Here is a 24,218-nt window from a genome sequence, read left to right on the forward strand (position 1 = left end):
GGATGTCCTTGTTTGAAAAGTGACTCATTAGTTGAGAACCAGGGGGAGAGTTTTTGGAGTCTGTTCCTGGAGTGTTAAGAACATATGAAATGCTGGTGCTGGATGAGAACAAAGACCTTCTCTCTCAATGGCCAGCCAGACCCTTGTGGAAAGCCCAGAAGTACGACTCGTTCTCTCTCTTATTTTAAAATATTCAAAGCATAGGAAAGTATATTTATTACTCATCAAGGCAATTTAAAATAATTAAATTATAATTAAATTATAATGTGTTGTCGAAGGCTTTCATGGCCGGAACCACAGGGTTGTTGTGTGTTTTCTGGGCTGTATGGCCATGTTCCAGAAGCATTCCCTCCTGACATTTCGCCCCCATCTATGGCAAGCATCCTCAGAGGTTGTGAGGTATATTGAGAATGCCTGCCATAAATGTGGGCGAAGCATCAGGAGAGAATGCTTCTGGAACATGGCCATATAGCCTGGAAAACACGCAACAACCCCAATTAAATTATACTACCATCCTTCCATTTACATTTCTCAGCAACTTGTATATGGAGCCATACTACCTCTACTGGTAGTCTGGCTACATATACACATTGGAGTATACCTTGAAAAGAAATTACTGCCCAGCATTTAGATTATGGGGTGAATGAACAAAAGGATCCCAGTCTCTTTAGGTTGGGTGATATTTGCTTTATGTACTGTTTTTCAAGTTTGTGGAGTCCATGATTAAACTAATATTATGGATACTTCCAAGAGATTTCATTGCAGCCTTTCCTACTCTCATTTCTTCCATCCTGAATTAGGTCACTACTATTTATTAAGTGGTCAGACCTGTTCACTCTTTCCTTGGTTAGTTACCTGATTGTTGTCACAATTCTTTGAAGAAAGTTACTCAGAGAGAGCCATCTTACTAGTTTCATGGATAGAGTGAGATTTACATTTAGTTCTTTTTACTGTGTCAGAAGTGAATTGAGAACATACTGCAAGTTGCTTCTGGTGTGAGAGAATTGGCCGTCTACAAAGATGTTGCTCAGGGAGTGCCCGGGTGTGTTACCATCCAACTGGGAGGCTTCTCTCATGTCCCTGCAAGCTAGAGCTGGAAGACGGGAGCTTACCCTTTCTTGCGGATTCGAACCTGCAACCTTCAGGTCAGCAACCCATCCTTCAGGTCAGCAGTTCAGCTGGCACAAGGGTTTAACTTCTACTTTGAGACCATTACAACAGCTTTTTGAAGTAGATCAACATTGGCTTCCTTGAGGGTGTGCAAAATCCATGCTTGATTTTATTGCTTTTCTCGCTGAAGCTGCTCCAAGTCGAACAAGTGCTCTATGAGGGTTGGACTTAATTCTGTACTGGCGGAGCTTCTGTTCAACTTGGAGCAGATGCAGGAGGAGAGTCCGGTAACATGATGGCTGGATCCCTTACCTTGCTCCTCTGAGTAGTAGTATCTCCATATTGCATTTGGGAAACTAAACAAGTGTGAATTGATTAAAGCTCACCCTTATGGTTAAAACGAAATCCGAACCATTGTTTGGGCAAAAACAGAAGCTATTGCACTTGGCTATACTAATTTTGGGATCAAGGCATTTAAGAGAGTCAATATGGTGTAGTGGTTTGAGTATTGGACTACAACTCTGGAGACCAGTGTTTGAATGTGCACTTGGCCAAGAAAACCCTTCATTTGATTTTGGGGAAATCAAACTCTCTCAGCCTAAGAGGAAGTAAAAGAGAAACCTCCTCTAAACAAATCTTGCCAAGAAAATCTCAAATCATGTTCACCTTAGGGTCACCATAAGTCAGAAACAGCTTGAAAATACACAACAACACTCCAAAAAGCAATGTTTCCAAGCTTTAATGGCATTTATGGACTGGAACCCACTTCAAAGTAATTTCTCATGAAAACAGGGGCATTTCAGACAGGAAACAATCAGGGCCAGCTAACACCTCCCAACAATGGATTCCCTCAAGCAGGAAACAGCCAGGCTTTGAAACTGCAAAGCCATTCAGTTCTAATCAAGGTGGCCAATTGCAACATTCACACTTGCCTCAAACAAACAAGAGTTCTTTCTCTCACCCTGGACATTATTCCACAAATATATATACCCCACTTGCCTAGTTTCCAACAGACCTCACAACCTCTGAGGATGCCTGCTATAGATGTGGGCAAAACGTGAGGAGAGAATGCTTCTGGAACATGGCCATATAGCCCAAAAATCTCACAGCAACCCAATTTCTCATGACTTTGCAGCTTGTGCTATTGTATCATGCAGTCTCTTTTGTATGTGACCCTAACTCCAAAAAGGACAAGCTGGTAGTGCTGACTACTGAATTTTTGGGAGCCAGGGTCATGGCCCCATAATCTAGAAACGGCCATAAAAAAACCCTGAAAATGCTCTTATACCGTTTTTTAAAATCATTTTTGTAGAGACTGGGAATATTAATACAATAGAGTCTCACTTATCCAACACTCTGGATTATCCAACGCATTTTTGTAGTCAATGTTTTCAATACTTTGTGATATTTTGGTGCTAAATTCATAAATACAGTAATTACTACATAGCATTAATGTGAAATGAACTACTTTTTCTGTCAAATTTGTTGTCTAACATGATGTTTTGGTGCTTAATTTGTAAAATCATAACCTATTTTGATGTTTAATAGGCTTTTTCTTAATCTCGCCTTATTATCCAACATATTAGCTTATCCAACGTTCTGCCGGCCCGTTTATGTTGGATAAGTGAGACTCTACTGTACTATCAGGATGGTGGTCCCTTTGCTGGTCTTAGTGGCCGTGGCAAGTGCTCAGCCAACCACCGTCTGGCACTGACTGTATTGAGTAATTCAGTTTCTGGACAGTTATGCTTCCTGTTTTGTCTATAGGGATTCCCAGGCTTTTTCTGAAGGCCTCCTGGCCTGGAAAGGCAGGATTTCCAAAGGGACGGTGTGGCAGGATTGATGATTAACCTCTTCTGAAATGGCTGAAAAGGAGGGTGAGTTGTTCTTTTTAAAAAGGCCCTAGACCAATGATGGGCAACCTTTTGCTCTTGGTGTGTCAAAATTCACCAAAAAAACCTAGCATGACTTGGGTGGTGTGCCACTTTGAGAAAAAAACCCATAATTTTGCAATATGTATAGTTTAAATAACAAAAATATATAATTGTAATATATAAGTGTATTTAATAAATCAAAAACTATTTACTACCATTATTTCCATGTACAACAATCTATGGTACCTCGTGCAGTTTCCACGCTGATTTCTCTCTATTCTAGTTTCAATGTAGTCATGAATAACAAATAATATAATAATAAAATAGTAATAATATGCTAATATACTACAATAATAATAGAATAATAATAGAATGATTATATATATGTGTGTGTGTGTGTGTGTAATGTGCATAATTCCCATGGAGTAAACAACAAAACCACTGGACCAAATCACACCAAATTTGGCCACAAAATACATAGTCATCCAATCAATCTGCATGTGGCAGCATGTCAGCAAAAATGGCTAGGCGTGTCAGTGCTGACACGCATGTCATAGGTTGGCCATCACTGCCCTAGACCTTCGCAATCCTTCCCCCTCTCTATCCCTATTCCTCCCACTCTGTAGAAACAGAACAGAACTTAAACATTAACATTGTTGGATGGCCTAGAAAATTTGGTGATAGAATTTGCCCATTATGTGATTTATTCCTTGTCTTTCTTTCTCCAGGATATGTTTTCTTTATGCAGGGACACACTCTACAGGGAGAACTAAGGTACCCTTGTTTGGGAGAGGATAAACCATTACTTGAAGATATTCTTCATGTAAATGGCTGTCAGCTAGTCTAATTCCAATATAAAGATAAAGACAGCTTCTTTCTGTGATTCAAACAGGAAGAGCACATCATGGTTCATGTTTCCATTGCTTGAACCATGGACTTACACAAGTGGGGAAGTAAATCTGATGTGGGTTTGCTCTGAAGTCTAAATGAGCTATCCAGGGTGCTGAACCCTAAACCTCAAATACAGGGGTCCTCAAACTTTTAAAGCAGAGGGCCAGTCCACAATCCTTTAGACTGTTGAGGGTCCGAATGATAATTTGAAGAAAAAAAATGAACAAATTCCTGTGCACACTGCATATGTCTTATTTGTAGTGCAACAACAACAACAACAACGAAAGAACAATACAATATTTAAAAATGAAAACAATTTTAACCAACATAAACCAATCAGGATTTCAATGGAAAGTGTGGGCCTGCTACTGGCCAATGAGATAGTCAAGTTAATTAGGCTTGTTGTTGTTGCGTGCCTTCAAGTCATTTCAGACTTTGGCCAAGCCTAAGTCTAAAATTAATTATTTATTTACTGCATTTATTTACTACATTTATATCTCACCCTTCTCACCCCGAAGGGGACTCAGAGCACCTGTATAATACAAGATATTATATTATTAGCACAGCACAATATTAGCATTATGTATTACTATATTGAACTATACCACTAATTATACTATTATATAATATGTAATATATAACATATAACTAATATTATTACATGGTATTATGATTAGTATTATATTGTATAACATAATATTATTATCAATATTATATGTATATACAATATATTATATTATTAAAACTGATATAAAAATATTATATTATAAAACTGAGGGCAGGGGCCAGGTAAATGACCTTGGAGGGCCGCATCCGGCCCCCGGGCCTTAGTTTGGGGACCCCTGCTCAAATAGAACCAGTACTTTCTGTCCCTTTAAAAATATTTTCTAGTCAGTCATGGCTGTCTCAATAGGAATCCCCCTGTTTGGGGTGTTCACCTTTGTTTTGTCTTGCAGGAGGCCTTCAAGCATGCCATTGGACTCCGCTTAAAGTAGTGGCTGTGATCGCCACTGGTTTTCTGTTCCTGGCAGGGATCGGAGCTGGAATCTGGGCCACAGGTGAGAGACAGTGTTCACAGATCCTGATGCACATTAAAACCAGAGGTCCTCAACTCTGGAATCTTTCCGCTCTATGAACTTTGCAAATAGAAAAAGACTTTATCCAAGACTTATTTCTTTTTTTAATGTCAGGAGTGACTTGAGAAACTGCAAGTTGCTTCTGGTGTGAGAGAATTGGCCGTCTGCAAGGACGTTGCCCAGGGAATGCCTGGATGTTTTACCATCATGTGGGAGGCTTCTCTCATGTCCCTGCATGGGAAGCTGGAACTGACAGGCGGGAGCTCACCCCGCTCCTCGGATTCGAACTGCCAACCTTTCGGTCAGCAGTCCTGCCAGCACAACCCATCACATCACTGGGGGCTCCAGTCATGGTGAAGGTACTACTGTGAATCCCCACAAATCAATGTTGTTCTTGCTGATTGTGTTCTTGCATCTGTTCTGTGGCTGAATTTTGTTATAATCCTCATATCTTTACTCTATTGCAGTGGTTACTTTGGTGGGAAGTGAAAAGGAAAGCCTATACGCTGGTGAGTGTTTGTGGCAGCATCAGCCTTACTACTCAAAAGAGTGTCTTGCATGTTGTTCCTGGCATTGGGACATAAAATATCCTTCTTCACCCAATTTTCAAAAACAATGAAGGTTTCATATTGGCAAAGCCCAAATATTTCTTCAGAAAAGTTGTACATTTCTGGAGGCTGCAGAAAAAACTTGACGTACATGTGAAGTAAAGGCCAACAAGGACTTCAAATAGGAAAATGTTTTATAACATTTTATTCTCTTGTGCGAAAAAGACACATCTGTCCAGACATTCTGAGTTACTAATTTAATTTATATTCCAAGTACAAATGATTTTTTAAAGTTTGGACCAAAGCTAATGCAAATTTTAATAAGGTGTGTTTGTATGAATATTTCACACACACACACACACACACACGTGTGTGTGTGTGTGTGTGTGTGTGTGTATATATATAATCTTTCAGGGAACAGCTGAAGACCTTCCTTTTAAACAAGCCTTCAATGAATAATTCTCAGCTGAAGTCGAGAAGGTTAATATCTCTTGGGCAATACGAAGTGCAATAAGACTTGATTTGACAAGACACCACAATAATTATTTTGTTTTAAATGCTTATTTAGTGATTGCTTATTATGTTCTATATTTGTGGTTTGATTCTGCTGCCTTTGTATTGTATTATTACTGTATTTTTAACATGCTGGAAGCCGCTTTGGGTCCCTTCGTGGGAGAAAAGCGGAATATAAAGATACACACACACACACACACACATATATATATATAGAGAGAGAGTCACATGAAATGCTGATATTGAGGTTGATTGCCATGGAGATGCCATTAGCTAACTGAGTTTTGTCCAATCAAGTTTCAATATTGTTGTTTATATCTGATGTACTATACTGCATTTTAATGGCATTGGGTTTGAATAGGTAAGATCTGTATACCACTTGTTTTACGTAGTACAGTAGAGTCTCACTTATCCAACATAAACGGGCCAGCAGAACGTTGGATAAGCGAATATGTTGGATAATAAGGAGAGATTAAAGAAAAGTCTATTAAACATCAAATTAGGTTATGATTTTACAAATTAAGCACCAAAACATCATGTTATACAACAAATTGGACAGAAAAAGTAGTTCAATACGCAGTAATGCTATGTAGTAATTACTATATTTACGAATATAGCACCAAAATACCACAATATATTGAAAACATTGACTACAAAAATGCGTAGGATAATCCAGAACGTTGGATAAGCGAGTGTTGGATAAGTGAGACTCTACTGTACTTCTATAGTGTACAGTAGAGTCTCACTTATCCGACATAAACGGGCCGGCAGAACGTTGGATAAGCGAATATGTTGGATAATAAGGAGAGATTAAGGAAAAGCCTATTAAACATCAAATTAGGTTATGATTTTACAAATTAAGCACCAAAACATCATGTTATACAACAAATTGGACAGAAAAAGTAGTTCAATACGCAGTAATGCTATGTAGTAATTACTATATTTACGAATTTAGCACCAAAATACCACAATATATTGAAAACATTGACTACAAAAATGCATAGGATAATCCAGAATGTTGGATAAGCGAGTGTTGGATAAGTGAGACTCTACTGTACTTCTATAGTGTACTTTTATATGGGATTTATTTTTCATAGGTGACTGGTTTAAGGCAGGTTTGGGCAAACTCTGGCCCTCCAGGTGTTTTGGAGGGCCAGAGTTTGCCCATGCCTGGTCTAAGTATTAATGAACAGCATACAAGCTGAAAGATTTCCAAGAACTGATTCAGGTTCAGTCCAAGGTGTTGCTTCAGAGAAAGCTTGGTGAGAGGTAACTAGACCATTTTAATGCTTTTATTTGGTCTCTACAGTTCAAGTGAGCCCCGGAGACCTGCGCCTTACCATCTATGATGAGAATGAAGGGAAATGGAGGCTCCTTTGCTCTTCCTCGCACAATGCCCAGGTGGCATCCCTAAGCTGTGAAGAGATGGGATTTGTCAGGTATTCAAAGAGAAGTGCTGGAGTTAATGGGGTGGAAAACCTAGGTATTACTGTGTCACATTAGGATTAGGATGAGCAAAGAACAATATCCTTCCTTTGATGATATAATGGTAGCATTTATATTTACAGGGTGCTGGGAAACAAATGCCACATACAGTAGAGTCTCACTTATCTAACATAAACGGGCTGACAGAACGTTGGATAAGTGAAAATGTTGGATAATAAGAGATTAAGGAAAAGCCTATTAAACATCAAATTACATTATGATTTTACAAATTAAACACCATGTTTTACAACAAATCGACAGAAAAAGCAGTTCAATACACAGAAATGTTATGTAGTAATTATTGTATTTACGAATTTAGCACCAAAACATTGCAATGTATTAAAACATTGCATTGAGTACTAAACATTGACTACAAATAAAGATAGAATTACATATAATGAACTTACAATAACAACATTGTAGAAAGTTAAATCCTATAAAAAGTTCAGTCCTTCCTGCCTAGAGAAATAGCTGTGGATCCGGGCAGGAGGCAGATTGCATTGGATAATCCAGAACGTTGGATAAGCAAGGCTCTACTGTACTTCAAATGTTCTCTTGTGCTGTTCCTGTGGGGAATGCATTGTATGCCACAGTCAAAAGGCTGGTGGCTATGACATTTTTATCTCATATAAAGCCATTCAAAATGGGACTATTTTATTTACAGTTGAGAAATATACAATTAATAGAACAGTGTTAAAAATACATGCCTAAAACAACAACTGACTGCAGTCAGCCTTCCACATTGACTGTGTTTAAGGGCACAGGATCCCGGGAAAGTGAAAAACTGCAAATAAAGAAATTACTGTTTTTCATTTGAGAGAACACCTCTAGGAATTTCTAGGTCTTCTAACATGACTCTATGGCTAACTTCTGCTGGAAGCTGATCATAGATTTGCATTGGAGGACCTATACCCTCCTAGAAAGATGTTCTCTCTAGAAATCTCTATGTCAGTGGTTCTTCACCTGTGGGTCCCCAGGTGTTTTTGGCCTACAACTCCCAGAAATCCCAGCTAGTTTACCAGCTGTTAGGATTTCTGGAAGGCCAAAACATCTGGGGAACCACAGCTTGAGAACCACTGTTCTAGGTTCTCCAGCATGACTAGAGGGAGTTGACCATAAAGTCACAATGGAGGATCTAGAGATAACATTTTTAATCAATTCCATGACTAACAAGGTTGGAAAGTCCAAAGTGCTAATGTGGCGGTACAAGTCTATACTTGCCTTTCTTGAAATTATGACATTATTTATTGACTGTCTAAGTGACAATTTTCCAAGTTTTGGCTTATACACAAAGCTTCAGAGATGGTATACACTGAGAGGGATGGGTCAAGTTGTCCTGGGCTGAATCATATGGAGATAGTTGGCCAAGCTTAGTGAATGGGTGGAGCCACACTTGTTTTTTTTAATGCATCTGACTCAGCTTGGGTCAAGTTGAACTAAACAGTAATGTTTAGGTCTGTTTTACCATGGTGAATGATTGCCCCAAAGATCATGTGATGTTCACATGCACCTGAACCAGTTTGCAATGTAAAGTTAGATTAGTGTATGATTATCCCAGAGGATCTATATTGTAGTCCAGTGATTCAGAGTATGTGTTTTGCATGCATAAGATTATTTGTCTAGTCCTTGGCATATTAGGAGCCTCCGGTGGTGCAGTGGATTAAACCACTGAGCCACTGAACTTGCTGACCAAAAGATCAGTGGTTTGAATTTGGGGAGCTAAGTGAGCTCCTGCTATCAGCCCCAGCTTCTGCCAACTTAGCAGTTTGAAAACATACAAATGTGAGTAGATCAATAGGAACCGCTCTGGTAAGAAGGTAATGGTGCTCCATGCAATCATGCCAGCCACATGACCTTGGAGGTGTCTATGGACAATGCCGGCTCTTTGGCTTAGAAATGGAGATGACTACCAACCCCCAGAGTCAGACATATTTAGCATATTTAGCTCTCAAGCAAAGCTGAGGAACCACGTGCTTTGAAGCCAGGGTCTCAACGTTTCCTAGATGGGCATCCCAACAGCCTCATGTCATCATCATTTAATGACTTCTTGTTTTTAAAAGAATTTTTTGCTCCTATTTGTATTTTTCTTAAGATTTAAGGCACACTCAGACTGATTAAAAAGACCAGTAAATCCCAGATTTTGTTCCTGTTCTTTCCCATTTTAGTCTGGATCCATAAAAACATTTTGTTTATTTCAGAATACTTTTGCTCAGCTCATGGTATGATTAGGGACTTTTTAGACCAGATTCCCAGATTAGTTTAAAATTGGAAAGAACAGGAACAAAACATGAGACCTTCAATCAGTCTGAATGTTCCCTTAGTTACTGAGAGGAAGAGTTATAAACTAAAATAAGGTGTCTATTGGGAAAAAAGTCTTCAAGAACTCTGCAAGTGAACTGGGATCACAAGATGACATTAGGTTACCTAGTGAATTTATGGCAATCCAGATAGTCAAGGATGAAAAGATTGTGCAGGCAACGTTCTGACAATAAGAGTAGTACCTTCCAGTAATTATTATTTGGGCAGTCCTACCTGGTGGCACAGTGTGTTAAAGTGCTGAGCTGCTGAACTTGCAGACAAAAGGTCCCAGCTTCAAATCCCGGGAGCAGAATGAGCGCCCGCTGTTAGTCCCAGCTCCTGCCAACCTAGCAGTTCGAAAACATGCAAATGTGAGTAGATCAATAGGTACCACTCTGGCGGGAAGGTAACGGCGCTCCATGCAGTCATGCCGGCCACATGACCTTGGAGGTGTCTATGGACAACACCGGCTCTTTGGCCTAGAAATGGAGATGAGCACCAACCCCCAGAGTCAGTCACGACTGGACTTAACATCCAGGTAAACCTCAGTTTAAGGATAAATAATAACCAAGAAGGAAAGCAAGGGCCTTTAAGTTGCCAATCCATTCTTAGCACCTAGGTTTCTTTCACACAAAGAATTGTGGGGTTATGATTCCACTGGAACTGCTAAAACAATATCGTATGAAATCATAGAATTTGCAGTTTAGGAATGGGAAGCTTGCATGCTCAGCCAGAGATAGAACTGTGTGGCTTCATGAGCAATTGATTCTCTCTTATGTTTTTCTCCACTGCAGGTCCCTCTCCCATTCGGTGCTGGCTGCTGACAGTGCAGGGTCCAATGGGACATCAGGCTACTTCTGTGTGGATGGGTCTCGACTGCCTTATGCACGAATGCTCAGTGAGGCCCTTGTTGTGTGGTAAGGTTCATAATGTGCTGGACCTCCTCTCTTCAGGGTCAGTGCTGTCTTTCTTTCATTCAGTTCCCCAAACCAGCTTTCCCCAACATCAGGCTTTGGGCTCAGGCTGTGGCGCAGGCTGGAGAGCAGCTGCAATGAATCACTGCAATGAATCACTCTGACCAGGAGGTCATGAGTTCGAGGCCCGCTCGGAGCCTATGTTTGTTTATCTTTGTTCTATGTTAAAAGGCACTGAATGTTTGCCTATATGTGTAATGTGATCCGCCCTGAGGCCCCTTCAGGGTGAGAAGGGCGGAATATAAATGCTGCAAATAAATAAATGAATCTATTATTGGAGCATCATCCCATCATCTCCAGACAGCATTAGTTAGTGGATAAGGAACAGACAACACTGTCAAGGCAGACTGGATGCTCCCTTAATGGAGACATGGAAAAGACTGCCTCACTTTTAATCCCAAAATTTTGGGGTAAAACACTCTTCCTGCCCAGTCCATAGTCTTCCTGTTCAGCCTATGAGTCAATGATAGCAGGAGCTGTTGTGTGGGAGATTCTGTAGTAACCTTAGTTTCCAAGTGTTGTTCCAAAATGTCAAAAATAAATGTAAATGTAAACTATAAACAACTGTAATTGGAAATAGAAAGTGGCAAGAAGTCTGGTTTTGGTTCTCAAATACAGTAGAGTCTCACTTATCCAACATAAACGGGCCGGCAGAATGTTGGATAAGTGAATATGTTGGATAATAAGGAGGAATTAAGAAAAAGCCTATTAAACATCAAATTAGGTAATGATTTTATTTATTTATTTATTTATTTACAGTATTTATATTCCGCTCTTCCCATCCTGAAGGGGACTCAGGGCGGATCACATTATATACATATAGGGCAAACATTCAATGCCCATAAACACATAGAACCAAGACAGAGACAGGTGCAGAGGCAAATTAACCTTCTCGTGAGGGGATGTTCGATTCTGGCCACAGGGGGGAGCAGCTGCTTCATAATCCATTGTGATGGCACTTCCTCATTCCAACGTCGTAAATTAGTTAAATTTGCCTCCCCACTTTATAAGTGGTAGCTTATTTCCTACTTGATAGATGCGACTATCTTTCAGGTTGCTAGGTCAGCAATGAGCAGCGGCTATTTTTTTTAATTGATGGGTGCTCACCCTGCCACGGGCTGGCCTTGAACTCATTACCTCATGGTCAGAGTGAGTTATTGCAACAGGCTAATCACCAGCCTGTGCCACAGCCCGGCCCCTTAATTTTACAAATTAAGCACTAAAACATCATGTTATACAACGAATTTGACAGAAAAAGTAGTTCAATACGAAGTAATGCTACATAGTAATTACTGTATTTATGAATTTAGTACCAAAATATCGCAATGTATTGAAAATATTGACTGCAAAAACATGGACTACTAAAAGGCAGACTGCGTTGGATAATCTAGAACGTTGGATAAGCGAATGTTGGATAAGTGAGACTCTACTGCAATGCGTATTCTTTGATGTTACACAGGAAGGAAGTTAAATTGTTGCATCTGGAGGCTTCCAGGAGCAGTAATTCATTTTCTCTCAAATAATGATTGATGTGTGGATTCTGTAGGTGTCAAAGGCCACAAAATATCCTTGGAGGGGTCCCAGGGGCCTTAGGGCCACATTTTGCCCATCCCTGTTATAGAGTTAACAGGAATCGTATGTCCAATTTCAAGTGTATTCTGTATACAGTAGAGTCTCACTTATCCAACATAAACAGGCCGGCAGAACGTTGGATAAGCGAATATGTTGGATAATAAGGAGGGATTAAGGAAAAGCATATTAAACATCAAATTACATTATGATTTTACAAATTAAGCACCAAAACATCATGTTTTACAACAAATTTGACAGAAAAAGCAGTTCAATACACAGCAATGTTATGTTGTAATTACTGTATTTACAAATTTAGCACCAAGGTATTGAGAAGATTGACTACAAAAACATTGACTACTAAAAGGCCGACTGTGTTGGATAATCCAGAATGTTGGATAAGCGAATGTTGGATAAGTGAGACTCTACTGTAGTTCCATTCTGGTCTGTGAATATGGTTTGCAGGTGTATATGGCAGCCTCACTGCTGAAATTAACTAGTTCTAGGTTTTGTCAGAGCCTGGACCCATGTATACTATCTGGCATGCCAGTATGGAAGAAAGTTGAATGATTAAAGGTGAAAATACAAAACAAAAAGCTGTGATGTTCAGGAATGTGAATTCTCTTGATTGGTAAGGAATTTAGAATCTATATATCCTTGATGTCGTTGCCTTTCTCTCCCCCTAAATATTCTCTTTTTTCTTTTCTTTTTCAGTGAGTGCCCAACAGGCCGCTTCCTGGCCACACTCTGTCAAGGTATGGGCACCTCAAAGCCTAAGTGCAAGTTTTGGTTCTGCCATCCCTATATCTCTTTCCGTTGTCCTTTGTCACGTGCCATCTTAACACTGCCTATAGCAGTGCTTCTACCATCAGCGTCTGACATTGGGATTGACAATTGAATTTATTTATGGGGCCGGGCTGTGGTGCAGGCTGGTGAGCAGCCTGCTGCAATAAATCACTCTGACCATAAGGTCATGAGTTCGAGGCCAGCTCGTGGCGGGGTGAGCACCCATCAATTAAAAAAAATAAAAAATAGCCCCTGCTCGTTGCTGACCTAGCAACCCGAAAGATAGTTGCATCTATCAAGTAGGAAATAAAGTACGACTTATAAAGTGGGGAGGCAAATTTAACTAATTTACAACATTGGAATGAGGAAGTGCTGTCACCTTGGATGATGAAGCAGCTGCTCCCCCCTGTGGCCAGAATCGAACATCCCCTCAGGAGAAGGTTAAATTGCCTCTGTGTCTGTCTTGGTTCTATGTGTATATGGACATTGAATGTTTGCCCTATATGTATATAATGTGATCCGCCCTGAGTCCCCTTCGGGGTGAGAAGGGCGGAATATAAATACTGCAAATAAATAAGACTGACAATTGAAGTAAAGAATAGGTGCATAAGTCCAAAAGGGGAGAAGAAGGGCCTCAGATATTCATAAAGTTTGCACGTGCATATCCTAAATAACCTTAATATCCTAAACTTGATTTAGGTTATAGGGGTATAATCTCAATCAAGTTGCAGTCCACACTGGAAAAAATGTAGTCAAGTCACCTCCGTGTCTCTGTTGTCCATGGACTTTTTTTTACATTAAGCATAGTCCACTTGGACATCATATGGTATCCTCGAATTTGTAGTTTGGGCAGACACTAGAGCTCTCTGATGGATAGTTCTAAATATCCTTCCTGCACATTGAGAGATTCCATAGGATGGAACCATAACAGATGAAATGAAACCAGCACTATAATCGTGTAATGTTAAAGGGCCCCAGATGCTATTAGTAGATCACTAACTTCAAAGGCGTTGCTATTCCTTCTTGCAGTACAGTATAGTCTCACTTATCCAAGCTAAACGGGCCGGCAGAAGCTTGGATAAGCGAATATCTTGGATTATAAGGACTGATCAAGGAAAAGCCTATTAAACATCAAATTAGGTTAAGATTTTACAAATTAAGCACCAAAACTTCATGTTATATAACAAATTTGACAGAAAAAGTAGTTCAATACGCAGTAATGTTATGTTGTAATTACTGTATTTACGAATTTAGCACCAAAATATCACGATATATTGGAAACATTGATTACAAAAATGGCTTGGATTATCCAGAGGCTTGGATAAGCGAGGCTTGGATAAGTGAGACTCTACTGTATTTATATTTAAACCGGGCATAGATTGAACAACCCTTCAAAGGAAAGGAACTTCCAAAAAGCAGATGTGATCTAACAATTAGTGTTGGCTGGTGACTTCCGTGTTGATGGGATGATGAATTCATTTTGGATGTGATTTTTAAAGGAGTTAGATATTGAACTAGAATCTTGCCAAATAGACTCAGCACCTTTGGTAGCTCCTTAAGATTTGGACTAAAACCCGAAGGAACTTTTTGGCTGACATCATAGTCACTAGCTGCCTCTGCTAACAGTTGCTCAAACAGAGGAGTGGCCATTCTTTAGTTGATTCTGTCAAAATCGTATTTAAAGTTTGCACAGTTGCTGGCATCCTGTTACTGACATGTCACACATGAATTCAGTTTACATTAGGGAACAGTTCACTTGCTCTCACACTCCACCCCAACATCTCTCTCTGCCTTTGGCAATTCAGACATGAAGATCTATGTGCTCTAAGATGCCAAGTTAAGAAAAAGGCAGGTGATTGTATTTATTTATTTACTTTTAATTTATTTTACAGTATTTATATTCCGCCCTTCTCACCCCGAAGGGGACTCAGGGCGGATTACAATGAACACATATATGGCAAACATTCAATGCCAACAGACAAACAACATTCAGTTTTAGACGGACACAGAGGCATTTTAACATCTTTCCAGCTTCACGATTCCGGCCACAGGGGGAGCTGTTGCTTCACCGTCCATTGGTGGCTGTTCTTCCTCATTCTTTTCCTCGTGAGCAGTTTTATGGTGTTGTAGATTAGTTAAATTAGCCTCCCGCATAAAGCGAACCTAAATTTTCCCTACTTGACAGATGCAACTGTCTTTCGGGGCTGCTAGGTCAACAGCAAGCCGGGGCTATTTTTTTTTAATGGTCGGAGGCTAAACCCGACCTGGGCTTCGAACTCATGACCTCTCGGTCAGTAGTGATTTATAGCAGCTGGTTACTAGCCAGCTGCGCCACAGCCTGGCCCCCCAAATATGCCTCCATATTTGCCCCCCAAAACAATTTAGCTGCTTTTCCATAGTAAACCTTCTCCTCTTCCCTCCTGGGGCTTAACACTTTTAGGCAGTGGAAGGATGTGGAACTGTGTGTGTGGACATACACACAACAACGTGACATTGGGAAGCTAGCTGAGAAATTACCAAGATTTTAAGAGACATAATTGAAACTTTGAAATGTTTCTGTCCCAGATTTATTTCTTGCAGAACAAAAGTCTAACTTTTGTTTTGTAGATTGTGGACGGCGAAAATTGTCTGTGGAGAGGATTGTGGGAGGCCAAGATGCCAGCTTGGGGAAATGGCCTTGGCAAGTCAGTCTCCGCTACGATGGGACGCATCTTTGTGGCGGCTCAGTCATCTCAGCCGAATGGGTTATCACAGCAGCGCACTGCTTTCCAGAGTAAGTCTCAGTCAAGACCTGCCAGATCGTATGTTTTATCTTGGTACAGTACTTTAATGCGTGTTAACTAAACTTGTGCAGTAATTTTGTGATAGATGGAAATATCAGCAACATAGTGAGTTCAATTTTTATTTGTTCTAAAACAAATGACACAAGAGGCTGATGGTTTATTATTTATTTATTTATTTATTTATTTAAAGCATTTATATTCCCCCCTTCTCACCCCAAAGGGGACTCAGGGTGGATCACATTATACACATATAGGCAAACATTCAATGCCTTTTAACATAGAACAAAGACAAGACAAACATAGGTTCCGAGCCGGCCTCGAACTCATGACCTCCTGGTCAGAGTGATTCATTGCAGTTAATTGCAGCTGGCTTGCTCTCCCGCCTGTGCCAAAATAAAATGGTTTTTATTTATTTTTCATTATTTCACCTGCTACTTACTCTATGTGATGGTGGGAGTTGCCTTTTGGTCATCACTGTATTTTCTCAAAATGCCTTGAATATTTGGTAAAGAAGTACTCTTTTTGTCCGAAAATGGCACTGCCATGGCAAAAGTGCCCCATAGCTTCTACCGGTAGAAGAATTTTGGCAAGACACATATTGTTTGGTTTTTTTGCTGTGGTAGTGGGGATATGGCTAAACATGGCAAAAGCTGGGAAATGAAAAATACTGGGAAAGTATTTTTATTGTACTGTTTTAAATGTATTTATTGGATTATTTTAAATTGATGGTTTTAATTGTTATGTTTTATTTTTGTACTGTATACCGGCATTGAATTTGCCAGATTGTGAGCCGCCCTGAGTCCCTTCGGGTGAGAAGGGCGGCATAGAAATGATGGAAATAAATAAATAAAATAAGCCTTTTTAGGGAATGCCTCAGGCCGGAGGTTTTCAAATTTTTAAAGCTGGTGGCAGCTTCATGTTCCTGCAGTTTGTTAACGGGCGGATTATGGTTTGAGAAAAACATGAACAAATTCTTATGTACACAGCACATATCATATTTGTAGAGCAAAACAAAATCAATGAAAGAACAATATTATAGGCTTGTGCACTGATTTGGTTTGATTGGTTCCCTTCAGCTAATCCATCTTGTTCAGCTGGCTGTAACGGTAAAGGCTCAGCTGCCATGTTTTTTCAGCCAAAACAGGCCACGTGGCAGCTGGTCACGGGTCCTTCTCTCCTATTAGGCATCACATGGCTCATGAAGAGGCTGCTGCATGCTTGCACGGGGTTTTCCTGTTGGCCCTACCTGTTGGGCCAATCGGAATAGAACCAAACAAACAGAAACAAATTCATTCTCAGAAAACTACTGCCTAATTATCTACCTACCTATACATTCATTCCTTTGCAAACGAATTCTCTCTGTTTATATTTCTCTCTGGTTGACCCTGGCTGTTATGCTGCAATACCAACTCATCTCTCTGCAGGAGAAATCGAGTGGTGAGCCGTTGGCGGGTCTTTGCCGGTGCGGTTTCCCAGTCCTCGGCTAAGGGGCTGCAGGTGGGTGTGACCAGCATTGTGTACCACGGTGGCTACCACCCTTTCCAGGATCCCAACAGTGAGGAAAACAGCAACGACATTGCCCTGATGCACTTGGCGGCACCCCTTTCCTTCAATGGTGAGAAGATTGTTGGAGTCATTGAAGACAATGGGGGAGAATTCTTAAGAAAACTTGTACATTCGGGGCTCCCTCTCAATTTTGAAATAGCTTGGACAAATGACCTTTTTCTGTGATCATTTCCAGAATTCCATACTGGCTGGGGAGTTCTGATCTAAAAGTTATAGTCCAAAGAAGATTTTTTCAAGTTTTAAAAGGAACTTTTCAAAGTTGCAGAGCTGGAGAAACAAAATGCGCTCTCTAAGTAGACTGATGCTGTTAGCCATTGTCACTGTTATGCTATTGTCTTCTCTCTCTGGCCTTAATCTGAACCACTTTCCAGATAGATAAACAATGCAATTTTTAAAAAATATGTTTTTATTTTAAATAATATCAAAATCCATCACGATTTCAATATACATATCAAAGTGTGTGTGTGTGTGTGTGTGTGTATGTGTGTGTGTGTGTATATATATATATATATATATATATATATATATATATATATATTATTTATACCCCGCCCTTCTCACCCAAGGGGACTCAGGGCGGCTTACAAGTGGCAATTGATGCCGTTATACAATAAACTAAAATGATTAAAACAGTTAAAACAGTCATGTAGTCTTAGTAACATTAGGTTAGGTAAAGGTTTTCCCCTGACATTAAGTCCAGTCATGTCTGACTCTGGGGGTTGGTCCTCATCTCCATTTCTAAACTGAAGAACCGGCGTTGTCCATAGACACCTCCAAGGTCATGTGGCCGGCATGACTGCATGGAGCGCCATTACCTTCCTGCCGGAGCAGTACCTATTTATCTACTCACATTTGCATGTTTTCAAACTGCTAGGTTGGTAGGAGCTGGAGCTAACAGCGGGCGCTCAAGCCGCTCCCAGGATTTGAACCTGGGACCTTTCAGTCTGCAAGTTCAGCAGCTCAGCACTTTAATGCACTTCGCCACCGGGGCGAACATTATCCTTATTATTAGTAACATTATCCTTGCTAATTCCACCTTTATCACCCACTTATGTCTATTGGTTTTTCACCCCTCCCCGCCCACCTTCTGGGAACAGTACTTTCTTTCATTCAGATATTATTTTAATTGACCAATTGTAAATAGAGAATGATTCAATTCTTTATATATTTTTTGTCCTTTGACTTTATCTATCAATCTTCCCCATTTCAGATCCCATTTCTTTTTGATTCGGCCTGATATAGATTTAGTTCTCCTTCAAGGATGTAATCCTGAAGCATAAAATCAGCTAGGTATTCATATCATTTTTTTAACTTCCCACTTTGTTTGCTCTTTCCAACCCAAGGCAACTGTTGCTTGAGTGGCAACTATCATGTATTTTATATTTTCTCCCCAGTCCTTAGTATTTTTGTTCTTGTCTAATTTCTGGGTGAAGAATTCTTTATTTTTCAAAACCAGTGTATGTCCTGTTCAATGCAAATTGAAACTGCTAAACTTCCTTTCTCCACACCTGTTAGGCGTGTAAATTTGGTGCAGAAGAAATCTACCCCCAATATATATTTTAGTTGTTCAAAATGTCAGTTGAGCACTTAGAAATACAGTTTCAGCATCCAAAAAACTGGGCAGGCAAATTTACAAGGGAACATGAAGATGACAAGTATAAGTTATAGGTGTGAATTCGTTCCATCGTCACCCTTTTTTGCAATACTTGAATTAGGGCATTGAAAGAACATGTCATGTAGGGTGGCATAATTCTTATTTGAGGACAACAGCCTCATTTTGCTTCCCCTGATAGCTGTCTCACTGTTTACTAGGTAAAGGTAAAGGTTTTCCCCTGACATTAAGTCCAGTCATGTCTGACTCTGGGGGTTGGTGCTCATCTCCATTTCTAAGAGCTGGCGTTGTCCATAGACACCTCCAAGGTCATGTGGCCGGCATGACTGCATTGAACGCTGTTACCTTCCCACCGGAGCGGTACCTATTGATCTACTCACATTGGCATGTTTTCAAACTGCTAGGTTGGCAGAACTCAATTCTCTAATTTGATGGCCTCCAGTGATAGTTGAGCAACCTAGAGACTCAGGAAAAGGGACAAATGAATAGTTTCTTAGATAGCAATATTATCTCTCCACAGAATTTATCCAGCCTGTTTGCCTTCCAGCACTGGGACAACCTTTGGTGGATGGTAAGATCTGTACCGTTACTGGCTGGGGCAACACACAATATTACGGTAAGCCCTAACTGCTTCTTCTTACACATGAAATGTGCCAGCAGGTTTTACTAACTATGATGGTTGGGACTAGATTTGTTCCATCGGGTGGGAAGCTTCTCATCAACAAGGTGCAAAATCATAGTGATGAAGATGGAGAATAAGGTCGGGGCAATAACACATCCCTGTTTGACACTTGATGCCACCTTAAATGGGTCACTTTGGGAGCCGTTGATGTCCAAGACTGTTGTCATCATGGAGGAGCTGCAGGATGTTCACAAATTTGTCAGGGCATCCAATTTTTGGAGGATGGTCCAGAGAGCATTGCAGTTCACTGTGTCAAATGTATTTATTTTTATTTATTTACAGTATTTATATTTCACACTTCTCACCCCAAGGGGGACCCAGGGCAGATCACAATGTACATATACATGACAAATATTCAATGCCATATGAACATAGAGACAGAGACACAGAGGCAATTTAACATTTATTTATTATTTACAGCATTTATATTCCGCCCTTCTCACCCCGAAAGGGACTCAGGGCAGATCACATTACACATATAGGCAAACATTCAATGCCTTTTAACATAGAACAAAGACAAGACAAACATAGGTTCCGAGCGGGGCTCGAACTCATGACCTCCTGGTCAGATTCATTGCAGTTAATTGCAGCAGCTGGCTTGCTCTCCCGCCTGTGCCACAGCTGGGCCTAGCATTATCCAGCTTCTAGCTTACTAGCTTGATTCTGGCCACAGGGGGAGCAACTGCTTCATCAACCACTGTGACACCGAGTCCTTGATGAATGCTTCCTCATTCCAAACACTGCTGGACAATTTTTATGGTGTCGTAAATTAGTTAAATTAGTCTCCCCACATAAGCGGTACCTAAATTTCCTACTTGATAGATGCAACTATCTTTCAGGTTGCAATGCCTTTGCGAGGTCAGTGAATGCCATATACAGAGGTTGGTTTTATTCCCTGCATTTTTTTTTGGAGATGTCTTGCAGTGAAGATGATATCCGCTGTTCCTCTAGAAGGGTGGAAGCCATTCTGGGATTCTGGGAGGGTGTCTTCTGAAATAGGTAGAAGGTGGTTTGCAAGGATTCTTGCAAGAATTTTGCCAGTTACCATAGTAGCATGTTGATTTCTAGATGTTTTTCTTAAAAAAAAAATCTCTTAATACAGAAATGGCCAAAAGTTCCCCCATTTCATTTCAGGTTTTTGGAAGAAGGAAGATGAAACATAAGTTGTTACACAGAAAAAGGAATGATGTTACACATTACTTATGCTTTTTTTGTAAAAATGTATCATTACGATCTTGTTATCTTTGAGCTCTGCAACATAATACTATAAGTTATTAGTACCAAACCTGAAGCTAACTTACACAAATCTATTCTTGATGCATCTCTGCTTCATCAAGTTTTTTAAAAAATAATTTATTTATTTACTACATTTATATCCCGTCCTTCTCACCCAAAGGGGACTCAGCGGCTTACAAATTGTATGTACATATAATATGTTATATTATTAGCATAGCACAATATTAACATTAAATTACTATATTGTACTATATCACTATACTGTAATATTATTAGTAATATTACATGTAATATATAATTAATATTATATTGTATCATTATTAGCATTATATTGTATTATATTATAATATTATCAAAATTATATGTATATAGGTAAAGGTTAAAAAACACAATATATTATTATATATTATTGTATATTAGGGCCCCTGGTGGTGGTGCAGTGTGTTAAAGCGCTGAGCTGCTGAACTTGCCGACCAAAAGGTCCCAGGTTCAAATCCCGGGAGCGGAATGAGTGCCCACCGTTAGCCCCAGCTCCTGCCAACCTAGCAGTTCGAAAACATAAAATTTGAGTAGATCAATAGGTACCGCTCCGGCGGGAAGGTAACGGCGCTCCATGCAGTCATGCCAGCCACATGACCTTGGAGGTGTCTACGGACAACGCCGGCTCTTCGGCTTAGAAATGGAGATGAGCACCAACCCCCAGAGTCAGACATGACTGGACTTAACGTCAGGGGAAACCTTTTCCTTTTTATAATATATTATATTAATAGCATAGCACAATATTAACATTAAATTACTATATTGTACTATATCACTATACTGCAATATTATTAGTAATATTATATAAGTAATATTATATTTTGTGTGTGTGTGTGTGTGTGTGTGTGTATATATATATATATATATATTGTGTCAGGAGCAACCGGAGTTGCTTCTGGAGTGAGAGAATTGGCCGTCTGCAAGGACGTTGCCCAGAGGACGCCCAGATGTTTTGATGTTTTACCGTCCTTGTGGGAGGCTTCGCTCATGTCCCAGTATTATATTGTATTACATTATAATGTTATCAATATTATATGTATATACAATATATTATTATATATTATTATATACTATATTGTATAATTTACAATAGATAGAATAATTTTTATTGTGAAATGGTGGCTGGTGACTCTGGTGTCCGTGGAGTGGTGAGCCTCAGGCTGAGCCTTAAAGGAGCTCTCCAGGGTGATGAACTTGGGCTCACAAAATAGGTCCAATGCCTTGGATCACTTGCTAAACCACCGGGAGCTGGGTATTCTTCCTTGTTTGCTTGATTATTGACTTATTAAATCATCTCAATCTATATTCAGCCTGTTCTTGCCGTTCTGGACCTGTTGGGTTAATTGACCTGTTAGAACTTCTTATAATCCTCAGTCCTTCCTCCTACACAGGTCAACAGTCGGATGTGCTGCAAGAGGCCACTGTGCCCATCATTAGCCCCAGTGTCTGCAACAGTCCCGAGTACTACAGCAATCAGATCAGGCCACGGATGTTCTGTGCTGGCTTTGCTGCTGGAGGCACAGATGCCTGCCAGGTAGGTTGTATGTCGGCAACTGTGATACTGACTCTGCCATAGTTTTGCTGGGCTAGAGACAGTGGCACTAAATAAGACTGAAACCTCTCCTTTTCATGTGACAGGGTGACAGCGGTGGACCTTTTGTGTGTGAAGACAGTATCTCCCAGAGTTCACGTTGGCGGCTCTGTGGCATTGTGAGCTGGGGTACAGGATGTGCCTTGCCCAATAAGCCTGGTGTTTACACCAAGGTCAATGACTTCCAAGGCTGGATCATCCACGCCATGAAGGTAAAGGGAATGTAGGTGTGCTATTTTCTAAAGGGAGAGCTGCGTAGCACAGTTCCAGCAAGGAAACCACACATTATTTATTTATTTAATATATTTATATCCCTCCCTTCTCACCCCGAAGGGGACTCAGAGCGGCTTACAAATTAAATTTACATACAATATTATATTATTAGCATAGCACAACACTGGCAATAAATTACTATATTGTACTATATCAATATATTGTAATATTATTAATAATATTACATGTAATATATAATATAAAATTAATATTATTGTCATGTATTATTAATATTATATTGTATTACAAAATAATATTATTAATATTATATGTATATATAATATATTATAATATTATATATTATTGTAAATTATATTGTATATATGTATACATGTATATATGTATGTGTGTACATATACATATACATACATACATACACACACATACACATATATACACAGTAGAGGCTCACTTATCCAACGTTCTGGATTATCCAACGCATTTTTGTAGTCAATGTTTTCAATACATCGTGATATTTTGGTGCTAAATTCGTAAATGCAGTAATTACTACATAGCATTACTGCGTCTTGAACTACTTTTTCTGTCAAATTTGTTGTATAACATGATGTTTTGGTGCTTAATTTGTAAAATCATAACCTAATTTGATGTTTAATAGGCTTTTCCTTAATCCCTCCTTATTCGCTTACCTCACATTCTGCCAGCCTGTTTATGTTGAATAAGTGAGACTGTACTGTGTGTGTGTGTGTGTGTGTGTGTGTGTGTGTGTGTGTGTGTATATTAGCTGTGCCCGGCCACACGTTGCTGTGGCTAGGACTTTATTTTTCCTTTCTTTTTGTTGTATGAACGTAGAGGCATGGATGAGAGGTTGTGCTGTCAATTTTCAAGGTTGTGGGGCATTTAGTTTAGTTGTTTGTCCGGTGCCGTGATTCCATTACCCTTTTATATATATAGATATACACACACATATATACATATATAACTAGCATAGTATGCCACTGGTGAGAGGGGCCTTCAGCTGGTTCAGAGACAAGATGGAACTGTCTTTGCTGGCTTACTCTTTGCTCTGGCACATAGTACTATTCACACTGGCCTCAAGCAGAAATCAGCAGGCCTTGAAGCTTGTAAGGCTTTTCAGTGCTAACCAAGGTGATTGATTGCAACATTCACACTTGTCTCAAAAAGACAAGAGTTCTTTCCCTCACCCTGGACCTTCCACAGATATATAAACCCCACTTGCATAGTTTTCCAATCTCTGAGGATGCCTGCCATGGATGTGGGTGAAACATCAGGACAGAATGCTTATGGAACGTGGCCATACAGCCCGGAAAACCCGTAGCAACCCATTAGCGTA

At 39.9% G+C, this 24,218-nt stretch overlaps 1 protein-coding gene across 4 annotated transcripts in view; it reads left to right on the forward strand.

Moving 5' to 3' along the window:
* The window catches only part of hpn (hepsin), a 30,132-nt gene that overhangs the window by 2,305 nt on the left and 3,609 nt on the right, over positions 1-24,218 (forward strand). For 2 of the 4 annotated variants that reach the window (XM_062962201.1, XM_062962202.1), the window contains exons 2-12: positions 2,878-2,987; positions 4,832-4,933; positions 5,419-5,460; positions 7,322-7,451; positions 10,590-10,712; positions 13,053-13,093; positions 15,732-15,897; positions 17,332-17,522; positions 19,606-19,701; positions 22,434-22,576; positions 22,681-22,845. In XM_062962201.1, coding sequence (XP_062818271.1) covers positions 2,972-2,987; positions 4,832-4,933; positions 5,419-5,460; positions 7,322-7,451; positions 10,590-10,712; positions 13,053-13,093; positions 15,732-15,897; positions 17,332-17,522; positions 19,606-19,701; positions 22,434-22,576; positions 22,681-22,845 — 1,215 coding nt within the window. In that variant the 5' untranslated portion in view covers positions 2,878-2,971. The remainder of the gene's footprint in view (positions 1-2,877; positions 2,988-4,831; positions 4,934-5,418; positions 5,461-7,321; positions 7,452-10,589; positions 10,713-13,052; positions 13,094-15,731; positions 15,898-17,331; positions 17,523-19,605; positions 19,702-22,433; positions 22,577-22,680; positions 22,846-24,218) is intronic. The other 2 variants (XM_062962203.1, XM_062962204.1) reach the window with 2 other exon arrangements.

The sequence above is a fragment of the Anolis carolinensis genome, unplaced genomic scaffold (assembly GCF_035594765.1).
Source record: "Anolis carolinensis isolate JA03-04 unplaced genomic scaffold, rAnoCar3.1.pri scaffold_10, whole genome shotgun sequence".
NCBI classification, from domain to species: Eukaryota; Metazoa; Chordata; class Lepidosauria; order Squamata; family Dactyloidae; genus Anolis; species Anolis carolinensis.